The sequence below is a fragment of the Vollenhovia emeryi genome, unplaced genomic scaffold (assembly GCF_000949405.1).
Source record: "Vollenhovia emeryi isolate VEMERY1.0 unplaced genomic scaffold, V.emery_V1.0 DF939122.1, whole genome shotgun sequence".
Taxonomy (NCBI): Eukaryota; Metazoa; Arthropoda; class Insecta; order Hymenoptera; family Formicidae; genus Vollenhovia; species Vollenhovia emeryi.
The window spans coordinates 2,967,709-2,989,930 of NW_011967244.1; the positions used below are offsets into that span (position 1 = coordinate 2,967,709).

At 38.1% G+C, this 22,222-nt stretch overlaps 1 protein-coding gene across 1 annotated transcript; it reads right to left on the reverse strand.

Annotated features, from left to right (window-relative positions):
* Nucleotides 1-5,583: 5,583 nt before the first annotated feature.
* Nucleotides 5,584-10,521, reverse strand: LOC105569983. The gene is made up of 4 exons (XM_012026876.1): nt 10,364-10,521; nt 8,073-8,231; nt 7,307-7,560; nt 5,584-6,481 (listed from the first exon to the last, which is right to left on the reverse strand). Exons 1-4 carry the CDS (start codon nt 10,404-10,406, stop codon nt 5,648-5,650), a joined length of 1,290 nt encoding a protein of 429 aa, XP_011882266.1. The 5' UTR covers nt 10,407-10,521; the 3' UTR covers nt 5,584-5,647.
* Nucleotides 10,522-22,222: the final 11,701 nt, after the last annotated feature.

Here is a 22,222-nt window from a genome sequence, read left to right on the forward strand (position 1 = left end):
TTGCGAAAATCGGCCGAAATGAGCAGTTCGTGGACAGCTCTGTGTTAAATCAACAGGCATCATCTGTTGATTCCACTATCAATTTATTGGCCTTGCAGCGAAATCTGGTTAGTGAAAAATTTATTCTTAGATTGTGTAATCATTGCGAAAAAAAAATTGTGACTGAATTTGGGTATTGAAAACCTGCTATCTGATATTAGAAGACTTTCCCTCTATGTATATCCAGCTTTATATATACGTTTAAAATCATTTTCATAAATCCAATGCGCCAAGAATAAAATAACAAATAATTGATTTCTCACCGATACATCGATGCACAGCAGCGCAGTTGTGTCACCAGCATTGATCTGCAACACGTATAAATATATTCAAATAAAACTGCTTAAAATAAATCGAAGTATAATTATCAAGTGCAGGAAATAACGTTTTTGTAACTTGGACAACTATTTAATTAATTAATTCGATCAGCAGAAATCTAATATGTAATTGACATTAATAGACAATTGAAACAACGAGAAATCCTTTTAATATTTCACGTATATATTTTTATTGATATTAACTGTGTTACAAATATTTTACTGAGCGCTACATTTTATCAATAGAGAAAGATTTTAATTTAGAATTTTACTGAATATTTTACCGAACGCTTAAAAATTTTAATATTGCAAAAACTAATTGTGCATATTACACAATTATTATTATTGTTGATATTTGTTACAGCATTGTATTATACAATGCTCTAAAACCGCCACTGCGCAAACCAAGGTTTACTTTCATCAGTAATGAATAATGGAATAAATTATGAAACGCTCACCTCGCGGTTGCTCCACCGCCACCGCCAGCGATGCCTCCCCGAGGCCACCTCCCCTTTCTCCGTTGCCGCGTCTCACAATTAGTCGCACCGACATATCTGCACGCTGGAAAACACGCTGGTTACAATTAAGCGCGTTAGTCACTCGGACGCAACGATCGCGCGGCACTTTGCACAACGCGCTCAATGTTAATCGCGCACGACGCACGCTTAATCACACGCTGCCTACAGTCGAGAGGTAAAACACGCGAAACTGCGAGCGCGTTCGAGCGCCCGCGACGATACGCAAATGAACCGTGAACGCCATCTAAGATGGCGGAGGGGCGCTGGGCGCATCGCGCGGTGCAGCATAGGCGCGCGCCAAAAGTGACGCGGCGACGCTCCACACCTGTTGCGCCTAACTTCGCGTTCCTGCATTTCCCCGAGTACTTCGACTAATAATTCAAGCTCCCTAATAATACACTCTCGCGGTTGTCGTTTCATTATCGAACACTTATGACCCGGCGAGAGACGACTCGTCGATCGTTGTCGAAGCGATGTCGAATCGACACCGTCAAACTGACGTCGACGCGACACCGGCGAAGCGACAATCGTATCCCGGTGAGAAATGATTCGTCGATCGTTCGACACCGTCAAGTTGACGACGATTCGGCGTCGTTTCGACATCGATCGACGAATCATTTCTCGCTGGGATACGACTGTCGCTTCTCGCCGGTGGATTCCCGCTCGCGAGATACACGCCCTAGCAAAATATCAGGTACGAGCGCCGAATCTGTTACACACGACGCGATAATTGGGTGATCGGCGATAAACGGCAGGGTTAATATGGATCTCGCTTACCAATTGAACGTGGCGTGACGCCGCTCATCCCGGAGACGATCCGTCCCGTGCCGTCCACGCTCCGTTAATGGCGGCGGCGCACAAATTAGAAGACGCGCGGCAACTTCAGCCCGGAGTCGCGTGCCGCGCGATTCAAACCGTTGTCTCGGAAATGTTAACAATGGTAACACATTGATCAACGAAATATTGCATCGACTAATGACCGATCAACTAAAATATGCAATTTAACGTCGTACGTCCGGTAGTTATCGAAATATGACAAATGTCGCGAATATATAATTTTATGTAAAATTGTTTGGTTAATAAATAATTGTTGGATAATTGATAATAAATAATCAACCACGCCGATCGATTGTTTCGTTTCATTTCGAAAGTCATTTGGGCGAATCTGATGGAAATATTCCAAGTTATGGAAAATCAATGTACGCCGAATATTCTGTTCCTTTCAGTTCAATCAGTGCGGATTATCATCGCATACTTTGAGCTTTGTTTTAATGCATTCGTTAACGTTACCTCAAACAATTCTATTCAATTATTATAGTTTTCGAACAGATACAAGTCCCGAGCGGGCGAACCGTCTTACTACCGGGTGTATTTTCAAGTTGTATCGCGGAATTAATGTACGCCCCGAATATTCTGTTCCTTATATTTCAACGAGCGCGGATTATTATCGCACACTTCGATCTCTATTTAAAGGACTCATTTGCGTCATCACAAACAATTGATTCTATTGAACTGTTACATTTCGAATGAACATGTTGTAATTTACATCTTATCTCAACGAATACAATTTAACTAACATAAATCGCATTAATGTATGAACGGAGAGAATTTTCTCTTAAAATTTACCCTGGAAATCGTGTGATCGTGGGACAACGTGGCATTTTGAACAACTAGATCCCAGATAGCATGTATGTCTAAAAGACGTCTTTTAGGCGGCATTAAGTTGTCTGTTAGACGTGTACGTCTAAAAGTTGTCTTAAAGATATCTTTACGACATCTTTTAGACATGCATTGCTATCTGGGATGAGTTGTTTGAAATTTTACCATACATTCTACTAGTAAAATTAAGTATAATTATTTGTAGAATGCATGGTAAAATTTCAAAAAACTCTCATACAATTCTTTGAAATGCCACGTTGTCCCACGATCACCTGATTCTCAGGATAAACTTTAAGAAACTTTCTCTCCGTGTACTGTTGATTATTAGCTCGCAAGACTTATTAAGCTTCGTGCAACGGCAGTGACCGAAAGAGTCGTTAATGAACTTACCAAATACGTGATCGTTGCAGAGACTATTTCACTGACGACGCATTTCGCGAGACTTTCGAGGGTATCCGGTACACAGGGTTGGGAAAGTTACTTTATAAAAGTATCTAGTTACAGTTTCTTCGCTAAAAATGCAACTATGTTACAGTTACTCCGAAAGTGACGAATCGTTACTTTGCAGTTACTTTCTTGCAACGAAAATAAAAATATCAAATTTGCATTTGAATCGTAAAGCGTCGATAAAGGCGTTTGTGCATTAATGTAATACAAGGCCTAATGCGATCTGCAGAGATTTAAAATATAAAGCAACTGTCGATATATCTATTAAATTACTAGTTACCGAAAAGACGTACCTGAGTTAAGTTACAGTTACAGATGGAGAGAAAGTAATGAAGTTAAGTTAGAGTTACCGAAAAAAGTGACCGTAACTGTAACTTCGTTACAAGTAACGAGTTTCACTTGCCAGCCCCGCCGGTGCACGAGGCAAATTGGTCCCTGATACGAGCCAACGATCCGATGGGACGAAACGAAAACACATAAATCGTGAAATTCGCACCATCCCCAAAAAATCGCCCATGTTTTTCGCGATACGTAATTTCATCGCGCGCTGATATCGCCGTTCCGCGCGATAATGAATACGCGCGCGTATCCACGAGCGCGGCGGGAAATATGAACTCGCGCGAGCGCGGATTAAGAATAAAGATAGCAATCATCCAACGTCGATGTTCGTCGTACTTTCTAAAAATGTTCCTGCTCCCCGCGGTGTGGGACGACGTAACGTTACGTCGTCGGGGCCTTAATCCGCCGGCGAGATCGTGGATCCTTATCGATGTCTTTCTACCACGCGGACACCCGGGACACCGACGGCGTCGCCGAACAATAGGCGAGGCAAGGGAGCCCACGTAACGCGCCGAGAGGCGCGAGAGAACGCGTCCTTCCGGCATTTTAAATATTCCTCTCGACGTTACACGCGTGTTTCCGCGTGCCTGTGCGGGGAACAATGCAACACTCCGCCGGTGGAACGAGAAGAGAAGAGTGTGGCAATTAAACGACAGGCGCTCCCACGCCCTGGGACATTGGCCCGCTGCACAAGCCGCGAAACTGACACCTTAACTTATCGCACGCATCCGTCCTAGTCAAACGACACGGCTCCGCACATCGCCTCCCTATTAATTCCACGACGAAACCGTCTTGAGCGCCGGTGCCCGGGCATCGAGTGATTTAACCTTCGATATTACCGCCGCTTTCTCCGCTGATCTCTCACCTTTCTGTTACATGCGGCACTTGGTTGCACACAAAATTCAATTGGAAATATATGTTTTTACGTCCTCCCTTTCAATTGCTTCTAATAACAGCGATTAAGCTCGCGCGGATGAATCGGTCACGCGGGCTGATGTCATTGATATTTGATACGAATAATTTATACATGTATAACGGTACATATGTAATCCGCGTGTAAATAAAAGTAATTTTGATAAAGATGATATCGCTTGGCCGCGGTTACCTTCTTACGACCTTTTCAGCGGGATTTTGCTAAGGCGAGTTAACTTATGCCTCTCCCGCATAATATAAAATAATGAGGCTAATAAACATGAAGGATTACCTCACCCCGGGATGTCTGCAATGCGGTCTCGTCGGTAACAATAATCACAGTAGAATATCGCTTTGAAATAATGGAATAACACCGCAGCGATGAAATAGACGGGCGTCGCGGATAGATTTCGGCACGAGTTCGAAATTGTGTTGTGAGAAAGACCGCCGTTTGCACAAATCGCCGTTTAGAACATCGTTACTCAACCGCTTTGTTAAGAAATGATTTTGTGCAACCTGGAGTCAATATACCACTTGTCTTTTATATCTCTGTCCTGCTGACGCATTAATATTACGATTTCGAAAATCACTTCTATTCGCGTGTGACATGTCTCCGCAAGCTTTCCAAAACGCCCTGTATATTCCGAGCTGCATACCTCGCAAGAAACAATTATAGAGACACTTCGCAAAATATACAGGGTGTTCCAGGAGGAAAGGCCAATATTCTGGGTGGTGGGTAGTATCGGTCATTTTCACCAAAAATACGTAGAAAGGGGAAAGTGCCAATGTGAGCCACAAAATGAACAGAACTCAGTTCTCACGCAATAAAAGTCATAGATTTTCTAAGATTGTGTCTTACGTTTTATTCGGTTTAAACGAGTTTCACTGAAGAAGACCCGAAGAAGGGTCGAAACGTTCGTTTCTTATTAAAGAGAAATTATGACTTTTATTGCTTTATATATATACTTTGTTTTTGGGAGCCTTCACTACCTTTTGGAATTAAGCAAACATGTTCATATGAATATATGTCCCATTCCCCACTGTCTCCGAGATAGAGCTACTTGAATGTCTCGCGCATTTACTTTTTCCCCCGTACACTTCACCCTTCATCCAACCTCATAAACGTCTACGGGAATTTACTCTTATACGTCTGTTGTGCTGATAACATTGTAGAACTGTTCAAGTTCTATCTCGGAAACAGTGGGGAATGGGACATATATGCATATGAACATTTTTGCTTAAAATGACCGATACTATCACCTCCCAGAATATTAACCTTTCTTCCTGGAACACCCTACATACATGTACGTATAGGTTGTATAAAGGAAATTTAAAAAATTCATGCTATAGCCTTAACAGTGTAAAGGTATTTACTCACAAAAGGGCAAACTTAAAAAAAAAAGAGCGATCTTATTGCTAATCCTGTCTCGTAATGGAAATCGGTTCGATATCGTCACTAATAATACCCAAATGTAGTCTCCTATAATAATGAGACGTGATGCACCTGACGCGATTGGTTTTCTTCTCGCTCATCGCTGAATTCGCGTCTGCTTGATAGAACGGATTCGTCGTACCGAAGTCCACCGTTTCAAATTGCTTAACGTCCTCTTCCTCCGCCAAAATCGGATTGATCATAAAGCACCCAATGAGCAGCCCGTAAAACGCGTAAGTTCGCAACTCCTTATTCAGCCATTCCATACCGAGCTCCGTCAGAATCTTCTCGTCTACGCGCGATCGTTGAAGTTCACTGAGAAACTCGTTGTGATAGATCTTGATGAGGCTCTCGAAACTCCTCTCGATTAACGACGATTGCACGCTGCTATATATGAAGTAAAGGATGTCCGTAGACAACGAGGTATACCTGATTATCTGGTAATCTACCATCTTTAGATCGATTATCCTGCCGTCGTCGTCGTGTAGGAAGAGCAAATTATTGACCCACGGATCACCGTGGCAGATCGTGTCATATTTTTGCTTCGGTGCGACGAACAGTCGACGCATTGCATCGTACGTTTTGTCGACGTAGATGGCAATGTGCTGTTTAATGGTTTGCAACTCCGGCGTTTGTGTCTTTACCATGTCTAAATATTGTAGTATCGACTTCACGCACATATCGGTGCACGCCCTCATTACCGATGTCTCGGAATTGTTCTTGTAAATTATTTCTTCGATATGCATGTTGAGCGTGTCAAACTGCCGCGGATCATTGATCTTTATAGCTAGACTCGACGCGTGTAACTTGGCAAGTTTCTGCGGAGAATATAAAAAATATATGCTATTAATTTAAGTGAGATATTCAGGTGAATAAAAAATATGTATTTATACAACTGTAAATCTCTCAAAATCGATGTAGTTATAAAATTGCCGAATTACTGACAAATTCTTGGATTATAAATAAAGTCAATTAAAATTTGATAAGAGTTGAAAATATCTTTCGGCAGTAGTTTTACAGAGAAATGATAAAAATATAATTAATATCAAAATATCATTTAGCTATTAATTTTCAAATTTTAAGAATTATCTTTGATTCTCGACATGCAATAAAATTAACATGTGAGGAAAAGAGTGCCATCTAATAAAATAATGACAAAAAATTAACAGTTGAGATTAATTCAGTCAGATTGGTTTATTAATTAAAGAAGTCCAGATTTATGTTATTTATAATCGCATAGATATAAAAACCTAGCAAGTTTTATTATTAAAAGTTCTTATTAATATCATTCCAATGTACAAAAGCCTGACAAGTATCATAAAATGTCGGATTATATCATATATTATATCACAGTAATCTGTGATATTGATCAGTCAAAAATTTCTATTCTAATCCATAGAAGATAATACTAGCCACATTGGTATCATCTCCTGGTTGTTATTATCGTTTCTTATCAATTTTTTGTATCACAGCAAATGGAGATAATATATAAGCAGTGCATGTCTCAAGGTCGATACTAGAACTTGGTCCAAGTTCGAGTTCCGATAAATGTGTAGCCTGTCAACATGCAGCTTTTATGGAATGATAAAGTTCCAGCGTGGACACGGGCCATCAGAATCAAATTATCAGCTGAATAAACGTACCTTTAAGGCATAAATAGTATGATCCAAGTCCATATAGTTGCGTCTCTCGCAGTTGACGTATCCCTTTTCAGCTAAATCCTCCATTATTATAGTATCTTTGTCGGCATATATACATTGAGGGCCAAAGGATCTAAGGACAGGCAATACTATTGTATAAGCATGTGCCTCCATACGGAATAAATCGGAAAGATCTACCAACGTGGAGATTTTGCTATCTCGGACGATCGTCTTCGTCATAAAAGTCTTGGCGTACGCTGTGCACACGTAGAAAAAAATTCAAGAAATTATCCATGTATGCGTATTCATGTGTGCTACATTTATAACATAGTTATTTTTTTAATACAAGATAAATATTTAAAAAAAATTTTTTTTAACTAAAACGATATAGATAAAATTCCACAAAACTAACACTGGAAATGTAATAAACCAGGAGACCAATTCAATTGGTGAATAATGAAAACATTTAAAGGAATTAATAAAACTCACTTCTGTTTAGACAATGAATTAATAAAATTTGCCGTAAAATAAGTTTTCATTTAAAATATAAACATAAGATATATGCTTTCTTGAAATATTACGTAATTTTGAATCGATGAAAATAAATAATAAGATATTGTTCTGTATCCCACTATCTCTATCGTGATTGTGAAGTTACGTAAATTAAAATTATTTCGTTTTGTGAAATCAGACATTATCGGGTCCCACTAACACTTTTCGTTTGTCCTTGTAATGATATAGAGCTAAAAATAAAAGTAATGAAACTAACGACTTCCATCTCCGCGTGTACCGACGACTTTCGTTCTGATCAACACCGATGTGTAATTGTCGCCGGGCTTCGAACCTGGCCTCTCCACGGCCTCCGAAATCACCAACTTGTCATCGTTTTCATGTTTTCTTAGATAAACTTGGAACCGTTTTATCGTGTCTGAAAATTAAGCATGTCAAAGTAGTATGAAGCGCTACGGGAAAAACTTACGGATAGTATTACAAATATTTCTGATCTTCAAAGCAGTGTTATGTTTATTTAACAGCTGCAAGATAAGATAAAACACTGAAATAAATTGCATTTGAACTAACATGCGTATATCAGTTTAAAGACTATTCTACAATTGCGTAAACGTGGTTGTTAGCGGTTGTACAGTGTTGTAAAACACAGTTTTAAACTAGCATTTCCGATTGTAAAGCCTGTTGTAAAAGATGGCTGAACTTGATCTTCCACGACTACAACGATATAGGACGTAAAAGCTAACTAATCATTCATTTCAATTACGACGTATCTCACTCTATTGTATATTACTTTGATGTACAACACTTACTACTACTTCTACTCCTACAACCCTACAACTACGTTTACGCAATTGTAGAATGGCCTTAATAATAACGAAACTTGCAGATATTACGCGGATCACGATGCTTCATGGTCGCAATAAATACGTAAATAAACTTGAACCTATTTGCAACATGTGTTCGTAAAGTAACGTGAGCTGTAGTCATGGTGTTGACAATGATGTAACATATCTTCGCAAGACGTAGGAACTGACTCTCGAAATTATGCAAGATCTTTGTCACTCAAGTATCTTGTCATTTAATTTTACTACTTTTATAAATTACATGACAATTATATTATTATCCTCACTCTAACATTCTTCATTTATTTTAAATAATATTTACTTCAACGACAGTATCATTAAGCTCTCACTGCTGTTTACTAAAATATTTCATATAGAAAATTACATTATTACAAGCCGTTACAAAATCATTAGAGTATGAGTTGTAAAACATCAAATGTTCAATGAAAAGCGCGATTCTTCAAGAATACTCGACGTAATGTTTCTAAGAAAGCGAGAATAAATTTAAATTTTATGTGTAGATGTAAATCATTTGAAGCCTCATGATTATTAAGTTTCAAAGATTATAAACTAGCAATCAGCTATAAATTATACGTTCCACGTAAAATTGATGCTAATACATACAATGTGACGTAATCAAATGGTTTATTATAAGAAATTATGAAGAATAAATAAGTTAGCAATAATCCGAAATTAAAACTGTAATATATTACGCATAGAAAAGTTTATTTTATTGAAGAATCCTTGGAAACTTTAGAGATTTATGTATATTTAGCACTAAAATCCGCCGTATGATCTTCTTTCGTTGCAAGGGGTTTAAAAAGAACATTTTTTCATAAAGTTTCACAACATTAATTTATTTTACGCGGGAGGAAACAAACATTGAAGGAATTGTTATCACACGTTTGTGTCAAAGTCTGATTCTAAAAAATTACATTTAAATTATCGACATTTCAAAATTTTTTTAATCCCTAAGTACGTTCAACCCAGCACGTCTCTTTTATCGTTTATTCGATAAAATGCTGCTGTTAACGTAGCGTAGTAACAGTAATCGCCTGAAATATTCGGATATCGCTGATTGATAAAAATTTCTGCAAACGTCGTTTGAGTAAATTTTCTACTGTCGTCAATGGTTTTAGCTGTGCCAGCACTGTAGTAAAAAGGTTAAATTTTATTCACTTAATGTGAAAATTATGTACGAAAGCTGCGAGATTTATTATTAATCTTTCTATTAAAATATTTTTTAAGATTAGTAAATTATTAGCTTACAAAACTACTATAATTTGTAATTTTTATAAACGGTTTTTAATCGTTATATGATAACCAAAATAACTAGCATAGTTTAATAATAGTCTTATCATCATAAATTATTACTGTCAGTGTTATCTTATTATTATTTCATTATTCATTCCATGACTGATATAAAACATAAAATAATAATTTGATTATATCATTAAATAAAATTAAATAAAAGAAGTAAAATTATAAAATAAGTTTTTATCTCAGAACGAACCTTGCATCATGTTTTAATAAAATTTTAATAAAAACTGAGTTACAAAAAAATAACGATATCGTAATTATTTATTTAAAATTAAAACAAAAAATATATCACGCTAATTGGAAAAATAACTATTACTTTTCTCGGTGAAATTGTAAAGGAATTTTTCGTCCAGTGACAGAGGAAAATTTGTTCGAAGATTTCACGTACCTGCGGAAGACCGGATAACAGCGCACGATCCATTCTCCATCATTGCGTATCACTTTACTGATTACGAACGTATGGGTCTTCGCTATTATATACGGCTCACCTATTCGTGCTCGCGCATTCATTCAACATCGGTCATCACAGAAGAACGGATCGACACTCAGTGATACGAGAAGCCCCTCTGCACGTATCGTTTTACTTGGGACGTAAACGTGTGAAAATGACATGACAAGATTGCATGACGTTACGTACGATTATTACGTACGATATACGTTACGTAACGACATTGCGAACGAGCTCGTTTCATTGGATGAATTGGCGATACTTGAAAGGTTCGATAGAGCTTCTCTATCTTTCTTCTTAAAAAGTTTCTCTATTTCTCCTCCTGCTAACGAGCTTATCTCCGAGATTAGTTGACAGAGCGGAATAAGATAAAATATATTTATTTAGTGAAAAAGATAAGTCACGTGCCTATCGATGTATGAAAAAAGCTAAGAGACAACCTTGTATACAATTTTGTCTTTTATTGATAAAACTTAAAAAATAATCACTAATTTGTAGACATGTGCAATTATTTAAATACCAGTTGTTTCAACATTAATCTTTCTAATAAGACACATGCAGAAATTTTTTATTTATTGTAATATTGTTATTAGATACGCAATTTTACGTTTACGTAATTTCACGTAATATCTTATTTATATTTTTCTTTGATTGAGTTTTTTTGCAGCTGAATGATTACAATTTTATGCGCAACTGTGTCTTAATTTGTCTATATAGCCAGCGTTTCAACACGAAGAGTCTCAGATATTATATCAATAATTATTGACAAATATTTACTCGTGATAATTAACATTAGAGTATATTTTGAGTATCTATTTATACAGTATTTGCTCTTATGACGGGTAACAAACATAATGTAATTATGCAATTCGTATTGTTTAATTACTGGCAAGATCAATCTATCGACCTTCATAATGGTTAACTATAAAAAAAAAGAATTAATTTTTACTACAATCATTAATTATATCGATATAAACTTTTTAACACCGCACTTACCTTTATAACTTCTTGCTTTTAATAGACCCTTCGTCTCTCCGCTAGTGGAAATAAAAAGAAAATATGACGCAGAATAAATGAAGATGAAGAAATACGTTGAAAGAAAGGGGACGGTAGAAGAAGTGTGGCGTGGAAGGATACCAATGTGTTGAAGTCAATACATATACCTTTGATAATATACCCATGTTCACATACAGGACAACCTTTATTACTTAATGCTGTACTAGTCACAATATAATACTACGAATTATTACAATATTAATAATATTATCATAGTCATAATAGGTCATAATTTTTAATATATATGTGTATATTTATATGTATACTTATATGTGTATTTGTAATATATTAATATACTTATCTATACCTTGTTGTTACATAATACACATTCCTTTTTCTTACATTATCACTTACCATATATAGATATAATGTATATAGATATAGATATTTATATATATATATGCATGTATATGTATATATATATACGTCATCAGGATGGTATAAATAATATTGTATTTCATAAAAGCACTTCTTGTTGCTTATAATATTATCGTTTTCATATTGTTTTTCTACCTCTGTTAATGCCACTCTTTCTCAACTTCTCTTCATTCTTTCTCGTTACCTTCTTCACTCTCACATTCTCTCTGCATTCTTTCTTTTTCTTTTTTGGTTTCTTACATTCCCAATCTTCTCTCTCTCTCTCTCTCTCTCTCTCACGCGCGCGAGCGCGCGCGCACGCGCAAACACATACACACACACACTTCAATCAATCAATCAATCAATCAATCAATGAATCACCTACTTCCTTTTTCTCATTCCAGGACGTCTAAAAAAAGTTTTTACTGGCTACACCCCCCGACTCTGCATTTATACTATCATTCAAATATCATTTGACTGCCTCACAAGTCCCACTGCTTTCCCCTTAGCCGATGGCCGATGTTTCTTTTTTTCTGCACGCGTAATTTTCCTCCGTTACTTACAGCTTCCGTTTTGCATCATTTTCTTTCTTTTTTTTTGGATTTTCCTGCAATTTATAAATTATGAAATTCGCCGCGGTTTTACGATATTAATGTTCCTGCTGCCATGGTCCACTAACATTCCTAGAAAAAATATTCTTCGCCCCGACGCTTTATTAACTATATTCGAACAACGTACTACTTACGAACGGATGTTCAAATCCATCGAGTGCTCTTTCTCTTTTTCTCACTTTTTCGCAAATTTTTTCTCTCAATTTTTTTTTTTTAAGAGTTTTCCGCATTTTCCCGCCGTATCAGAACAACTTGGGGAAGGGGTACGCGCGAGCAAAGGATCGAGAAGATGCGAGATTCTCGAATTCTTTGTCAGATATCATTCTCAACTCCAGAACTGGGTAAGATTCCACGAAAATTTACTTCATAAAAAACGAAATAAAAATTATCACTTGCACTGCTTTTCAAGAGATATATCTCAAATATCGGGACGTTGTTTAAAAAAAATATCGCAAGGCATAAAATGCATTAATAAATTTTGATTGAAAGAAAATGATTTATTTGAAATACTTGTCCAGTCCTGGAATTCGGGATCGGTGCTACAATCCTTCCGGCAGCGACAACGAATCATGCGAGAGCACTCGCCGATTTCACTCATCAGCATGTATTTATAACATACTCGTTGAGTTTCCTCTCGGGCGTAATAACTAGATTACAACGATACAAAATATTATTCGCCTAACACCGACATATCCAAGTGCAAAGGATTAAGTCTATAGCTCGTACGCTACTTCTAGCAGTTACGATGCGCACAGAGTAGGACTTTACCTGGGCATAATTCCATCGTGATGTGTGTAAGCGTGCGTGGACACAGGCAAAAAAGAAGAGAGAACGGAACAAGAATCGCGAGACTGCGAGACTTTCAGGACGAAGATGTAACTTTCGTTGCGAGTTCCGGCTTGCTGAATCCGAAGAAGCACTTGGAAAAAGTAGGCGTTACACCTGTTCACCATCCTCGACGTCGAGCGAACGGAATATACGACAAGATCGAGCCTCGTCGTCCCTTCCTTCTATTTTTATCCGATACGAAAATTCGTCATTGCCACCGCGATTCGTTAACACTTTCGTTTTCTTTCTCTCTCCTCTTCTTGTACGACTCACACAACCGCCGCTTAGCTCGTCGAACCTCGTCATAGAAATCCTCGAAAACTTTCATTGATATGTCATGGGGAAACCTCGACGGACCTAAGACACACGGCTGACAAGTGGAAATCGAAATATGTCAAAAGAATAATGGACAAATCTCGCATCCTCGCGTACGCGAAGAGCGCAATAAGAAACGAGTCACCTGCGTAAAAGCGTTGTCTCGGCCGCGGCACAGCCTCCGTTTTGGGACGATCGTAGTTGATTAAAACTTCCAGGAAGCAAGAAAGAATTGAATTGTACGAGAAGAAAACATCCACTTAGTAGGCCTCTTTAATAAGAACTTTGATTTGGAAGCTCCATCACCTGCGAAGCTCTACGCCGCTTCTTCGGCCTCGACATCGTCGTTCGAAAACGAGGAGAATCGTGCCACTTTGAAATAATGTTCCCGTACGAATGTGCGCTCGGAATGCGAACGCAGAGTCGAAAGTGGAAAATAACATTTGTCACGCGAGCTTTCTCATCGCGGAGCAAATCGGCGTCACGATCCGCCCTGTCGCGTCGCAAATTACCCTCGACTCGCGGGCCTCGCGGCCGATCGAACTTGAAATTTTTTTAACACCCTGTTTACGCTCGCCACGAAAATCGTATGATACCTTATCGCGATACCATACCGTTACGATGGGTCGAAATATAGCGACAGTCGGTGACTGATAAAAGACGACGATGCTTCTCTAATCTGTTCCTTTAATCATTAATTAATCTTTCCTCTCTTTTTCTTTTGATAATTGCTTGGCTTATCAGTTCTTTTCTTCCATTGTAAATGCGTCGAGGTAACGATTGCACTTGTAGTTGGCTGTATCCAAATAAGGGGCTTAACGCAATTCTGGAAGAATGAAAACTCTCGATCTGCTCATAATCTCCCTCTTATCGTTCGATGATGTATGTTTGTGCTTCCATATACTTTAACGTCGATTACATTCTAATATAAATATTTGTTTAATACGACTTATATGATTCATTACTGACGTATGATATAAGTGTAATAAAATGAACTCTACGACTGACTTTTTTACTTATTTCTTACAGGTACTTACTTTCTTATATATATATGTATATATGTATATATAAATGAGATAATTAATTAATTATGAACAGATCGATCCTCTTTAGCCGAATGTAGCTTTCGTAAAGCCATTGAATCTTACATTATTCATTTGCAAAGGATCGTATTGGCGTAACGGCATCCCTTGCCCTTTCTTCGAGCTGAGCGAGCAATTGACGAAATCATTTTAACTTCTTCGGCTCCCGAATCGTACGTGAAGACAATCGATGTAACGAAACTGTTCTCACAAAGTAAATTAAATATCAAATGAGAACCACACACAGCTTTGCTACGACCACTCGAATGCACGTTGCGTTATTTATTAAGTAACCGCGGGTAACAAACGCGCACAAGCGCACGGAGGCCTTTCGAGGCCAATGAGGGAAAAGTGAGGAGGAGAGTGTTTCAAGGGGAATACACGTAGAATCAAACTCGAACAAACGTCTTTGTACGAAGGCTATTTCGCGGAGCTCTCGACGGTATAGAGGTTGAAACCTGAGCGTTTCGCTAGATCCGAATGTGCTCTTGAAGACGCGTCGGGAATTACGATTAATCGTCGACGCTCGCGCGAGAAATCGCATCTTCCTCGATCCTGAACGGCGAATTCCAGAACAGCCTGTAACGACCTGCTAGCGGTCGGACTTGTCCACCGATACGCATCGAATCTAATCACGGAGAAAGGCCTACACGAAAATGACCGACCCAGCCCGCTTTTCACTTTCGTCAACCCTTGCCGACTGATTTGCATTCTTCTCGTCTCCCCCCGTAAGTCGCCGTCCGTCAACACGGACGATAATCGCTTATTTAGAATACCGTTATCTCGATTTACTTATGTTTAACGTTATCCAATAAATAGCTGCTTAACGATAATAGTATTTGCGCGTATTACCGGATTAAATATCGGTCGCTTAATACGATAAGCACACGACTATCACCGAACTTTTTTTTTCCGCGCGATTTCACGCATCCGTTTCGTACGTGAAAACGCGTCGCGTTACGATTACGCCTTAATTACTTCGTCCCTCGCGACGATACTTCTTTTTTTTTTTTCATTTTCTCTCTTTTCTCTTCCCGGATTGGACACGCTGAGTCAAAGGAACACTTATTCGTATATACCCTAAGATTCTCACGTACGCGTATATTTTTCTTTGTGTCGTTTCTTATTATTGGCACGTGCCGCGTTGCCCGCCGCGCATTCCCGTTCTTGTATCTTTATCTCCCTGTCCATTTGAACCCTTAACCCGGTACGGCCGTTTCGCGAAAAGCACAACGGCCGATTCCCTTGTAAAAATCGACGCTCATTTATTTTCACGCGGATAATGAATTGCCCGGGTTTCTCAAGCGAGCCACTTTCATCGCGCCGACCCGGCGCGGGCGCTTCATCGTCTGAAAGCTCCCGTTTATCTCTCGGTGTATCTCCGAATGTGCCGCCGCCTGCGCCGCCGAGGAAGAGGATCGGTGTGAAATATTTTCAATCGCCATTATAGCCTCCTCCCGCGCGCGCAAATCGCCTGCTAAGAAAGATATATGCGTAACACTTTACTTATATTTACTTTGCGTGTACTCTTTATGAAATTGTTTCGTAAGTCTTGTGTCTTTTTGTGTCGCGGTAGGCCACGTCAGCCAGCGGGAGAAAGTCCTTTTAGAAATGTACATGTTCAGCCAATAATTCATCATAATCACATCCGATGCAGAATAATTCTCCGATTTGCGTGTTTTTCGTTATATAGTCTTATAGCTACAGCGGGCATCGGAGATATAAGGAAAGTGGAGAGTGATACCGTAAAAAAATACAGTGCAACGCAATACATTTGCCGAGATAAATAAATCTCAACTATCAAAAGTGTGTCTCGAGTTAGTGTGTTTCCCTGTAGAGCAACCAAGCTGGTACGGTGGAGCTGTGTTATGTCGTCAATCTGCAATTTGATTATAAAATTCATCGTGTCCCTACTAACGGGAACGTCTCTACCTCTCTTCTCTCTTCACCGCTTTATTTCCCTGGTCAAGGAGATCTTTAAAAAATACATGTCTAATCTTTTGTTCGCGTTTTTTTTTTGTTTTTCGATACGGAGAAAATATGGCGATGCACCATACCGGATCCGCGTGACTTTGTTTTCGCTATATCAGTCAACGATTAAGTATCCCCGTTTCTTCTCACTAGCTTTATCCTATGCGCGAAAGCGTAGACTTAAAAGTTAGATTAACGTTAACGTCCGAATCCCCCCCCCCCCTCTTATGCGCGTAATAAGCTCGCGCGAGAACATCATTGTTTCTTTTTTTTTGCGAAATGCATGTTTCGTAATTGCTGCACGAGAGAGATAACGATTAATCACAAAATCGCCGTGAAAAAACGATCCGACGTCCCTCCTCCAAAAATTGTTCCCTAATACGAATAATCTTCCAAGGGGTTTGAGAAATGCCTCGGAGATACATTCCCTCGCGAGAATCAAAAATGCAAAAGCGTTCGCGTGCCGTTAAACACATCCCAGATTAAATCCGCTTTAAAGCGACAACCTGCCGTATTATCCCGTCGAGCCAACGCCGTTCTTACATTGTACGTCCCAGCGACAAAACACCCACGAACACAAATCGGTTTCTACGGCTTGAATTTCAACTGAGAGAACACGTTCTCGTCTTCTACCTACATCGGTACAAATTTAACTCACGTATAATTTCAAAATATTAACAAGACAAGATCAATGTTGCTCGGTTTCAAGCTCAATTGGCAACTCGACCCTTAATTTTAATATCACGCTGTTGCAAATGAAAACAAAAATCACGCGGCTTCTTCCAGCGACATTGCGTAGTTTTAAACTGAATGCAGTTGCAAAGAGAATGAAATTCACAGATTTCGTAGCTCAGCGCGAAGTACGCGATCTGCCCGGTGTAATTTCAACCGAAGTGAAGAATGGCGAATAGCGAATGGCGAACGGCGAGTGACGCTATTGCCGATTAGGAGGAAAGATCGTGTGCAGCATCCGACGCTCTTGTTTCTTGCAACATCACTTTCGCTACTTTCGATTTCCAGAAGAAGATAAACAGCCACGTTGCGCAACGTCGTTGTCCCGTTACATTATCCCGTAAAAATTTCGCACGACCCTTTTTTCGGCTCTTTGATAGCTAGCGTGTATGTGCGTGTGTGTGTGTGTAGGTATATTAATTATGGATATTGTCGTTTAGAAAACCAGAGACTCGGCATTAGTGACGGAACAGCTTGTTTCTGGCAAGTCGACGGATTTGTCCTTCCCTCCCACACATCCATGCTAATTGTGTTATTCGACATTTTTTAAAATTAATCCGCGTTTCCCTCCGCTATGTCTACAAACGAAAAGCTTCCGATCTTTTCCTAAATACCTGAAGGCTACGTAAAATTCTCTGCCAAAATAACGCCACTTGTTCTGTCGGGTGTCAAATGGACCGACACCTGGTTCGATTTGACGCTCAGCACAATAGTTGATAAACGTTTCGAGATTGTTACAAGGCCGTGTCCAAATTCTAATTAAATCGAACCCACCGAGCAGGATAACGAAGCAAAATATAACGAGCTAATATTGGGTATTTTATCGAGCGGCAATTAATGGGATTCTCGTTTGCATACGGTAATTTATAGAGGGGTTTACGCCAAAGGCTGCCTATAATTCCCGTGAGAAGTGTGATAGAGCACTTTGAGATGCAACCTTCTTAATTCGGGAGGTTACTCGATTTTTCACCCTGATGATATATAGCGATATCTCTCCTTCTTTTCTTTAAATTCTGCTCATTCGGCGTTTCTAATCTAATTATGGAATTTTCACAAACGTCATTGCGACATCGGTATCTCGATAAAGGTCTCCCTTTACGGTACGAGTGGCACAAGTTAATCACATACATGCTACGAAGAACACGATTCATCCCCACATGCTTCCACCCTTTCCTCTCGATTTGCTTCATACTAAAAGGCTATGCTCCTTAAGATTAAAAAGGACAACGCAGCTATTTCTCAATAATAAAATCGATAATAATTTCCCGGTGGCAGCCAGTTCTCTGACAGCCCTCACATACACATACAGTTAATATTATTTATTAACTATATAATTATTAATTTTATTATCGGCAAATCATTGTGTTGCCCCATTTATTCGACGGTCTCAATTAGCCCCTTCAACATATACCGTCTTATCACTATGGTATTTTGGGCGCGATAACGCATTTTCTTGTGTACAACACCGTCCCAGCATCTCGTACCACCCTTCAATACGTTATCGAGGTAGGAGAATACTGCTGCTCATTTATATCGATTACTCTTAACGCTAAGTATTACACAGCAAAGACATTTATTAATACAGAGACACTTAAAACCATGCAATGCTTATATTTGTACATGTGTCGGTATATGTGCGTACGATATATGCGCCTATTAGGTATACGTCGAACCGCAGACCGTCTCACCCCGCCTCGGAATTCCGCTACGTTCGTCGCACTTTCATATTTTCGTTTCTATAACACCCCTGGGAGGATACTGTGACACGGACGCGCGTCAGCACGCGATTTGCTACGTATGCGCTTCATTCATTAACATACCTGCGTGATGCATAATAAAAAGTCACAGATGGGAATCTGCTTTCGCGTCGTCAAACCACCTTAATCAGGCCCGGTTGTGCGCGACACGAATCTCGATATCCGGTCAAATCAAGACGGAGCGAAACCCAAACTCTTTGTTAAGTCGTAATAAGGTACTAAAGGTCAGATTTGCACAGCTGATCTGATAATCACCAGACAAGGTGTCATCTGTCATAGAAAATTGAATCGAATTCTGTCGAATTAATCTTCCATGCAGACAGAAGCCTTCTTCTAACCCGCTTCCGGATAAATCTTAATAAAAATTACGGAGAATTAATTGTCGTGCTGAGAAAATTAAATGTTACAAGCATTCGTCGATCTCTTCCTAAGAAAATATGGAGACTAGGTACACCCTATATGGATTCGCAAAAGTTCGGTCACCACAAAAATTCGGATATATTATTACGCGTGCAAATATATATATATTTCATATGTTCCCGCCTAAATATATATATATATATATGTATAAATCGTTCCTAAGATATAGACTTCAAATCTTATCGTAATTATCCCTAATCTCTTATCTTACCTAATATCAATATGTATTTTGGGGATATAAATTTGACAACAATCACGAATAGACTTCTTCTTTCTTTCTGATTCTTTGGCCAAAAATAAGTAAATGCCTCGTGAAGTTTTGATCTGACGTGCATTTAGATTTCATTACGATGTTCCGAAACAAAATTAATCGCGCAAAGTCGACTTATTTTGGACCAAGAATTTCGCATCGTCGAAATCGCAGCTTTTTGATCAGATGTACGTATCGTTTTACATTCGACAATATCACGACAGGATCCTTTCCTTCGAGATATCTCGTCACCCGTGTAAAGATTTAATTCTTCTAGTTTCGGTCAGTGTCGAACGATGTCTTTAAACAATTATCAACTAATGAGATGAGTCAAAAAGAAATATTTAGAACTTGATTGATAAAATAATCTAATTTAAAATATTATTAGAGAAAGCACTTTTTCAAATATAAAAACAATGCAGTACGTAATTTAATGAAGATGCAATCCGTAAAAAAATATAATAAAGTAATCGTAAAGTTTACTTAAAATTCAATAATATATCAATTCAGACGAAACTTCTTTTATAATTCTTCGTATTTGTTATTTCATCTAATAAACTTTTGCGTCTCGAAATTCACGAATCACCTTTCATTCGATCAATTCAACAAAATTGCACTAGCCCTTCTCGTAGTAAAAATTTAAAATAATTTTAATAACTTACATAATACTATTATATTATACGTTTTAATATGTATGTAATTTCAGATATTTGTGAAGGAAGATGGTGTGTCGCGCATTCTTGGACTTGGAAAATTAATTAAGCATAGAATCAATCATTATTTTAAGAGAAGATAGTTATTATCTACAAAGTTAAAAGTATAATCTTACCTGATTTATATTGTATCTCTAGCATGAGGCGTCGCCTGAGTAATTTATTTCCTATTCAAATTCTATCCTGAAAATCCGCTCAATTTTTCCTTCGTGATCAGAAAATACAAGACTTTTACGCATTATTTTGCAATCGTTGTCTCACGATTAACCGGAAGTTCATCAGTTCTCTTGGAATCAATATAATATAACTAAGCTTTTATACACAAATAAACAAATATAAAATGTACATATATAAAATATAAGCAATTATTCCGTTTTCTTTTCTAATTCATTGTCGTTTAATTAACCCGAATATATCGTTCGGATCTCGCGGAGAATCTACAGTGCCGTCCGTGTTTAAGCACACAATTGAATCGATCATGTTTATCTCTGAAATACATCTAGAGACACCACGAAAGATGATCCGCCTTATCGCCGTTGATAGTATGCATAATCTTCTCGATTGGTCAAGGAAGATTAAATATCCACTGCAAGTCTGTATTTCATTTTCCTGGTTGTAATCGTTTTTTTATTTTTCGATATAATAATAATAACAATAAAAATAATAATTAATAATTAATAATAATAATAATAATAATAAGAGCAATGATAAACTGGTGCAGACGATAATCGTATGAGTAGCTATTATAATATATTAGTACACGTTAACACTAGGTACGCTTGGTTACACTTAGGTACGGAGGCTTTATGTGCTTCATGCTTTTCTCTCAGACGATGAAAGAAAGAGAAACAGAAAAGGACAAACATGGAATATAAAAGCGGTTACGGCGGAGACATTTTACGAAATTGAACGGACCGATTAATCGTCTGGACGTCGATCGTTTTACCCTCGAAGGCCCCTCGTCCTCGATCTTTCCGTAAATTACTTGCCGACCGTGTTGACCGACGTAATAATTAACGTCCCGTATATATTAGCACACTGTCCATTAATTTTATCTTCCCTTCGTCGTTCCATCAACATATTAACGTGCTTCTATGGCAATCGATAAGAACAAAGCAGTGCCGTAATTGATAGCGAAAATGTCGAAGAATGCCCGGTAATCTCGCGATCTACGTACTTTCATACATAAATAAAATATTTAAATAAATTTATGTCACAAATCAAAAGCCCGCTACACACTTCGTTATAAATTATACAAACCACAAAATCTTTCAAATGTCTATCTATAAAAAGAAAACATTGATTACGTGTAAAACTGGTTAAAACGTATGAATTAAACATAAGTTATATGGTTTAGAATCGACGTACATCTCGATAATATCTATATAACATATAATATATAATAAAATATATATATTAAAAGAAATTTAAATAAACTATGCCGAAGACAATAATACATTTATCTGCTGCTAATGACTAAAATATTACATAACATTTAATGTCTCGTGAAGTGTCATATATTAATAATTAATTATCTCCCTACTATCTTGCTATAAGTTAATTGTCAGATTAAAGAATTCGATTACTGAAACTACTGATCTTATCGAACGTTCAATTAAGTCAATGGCAGTCAATAAATAATTACTTTGATTATTAATTCCAACGACAATTCAGTACACTGATATAAAAGACTTAAGTTTTGGTGCA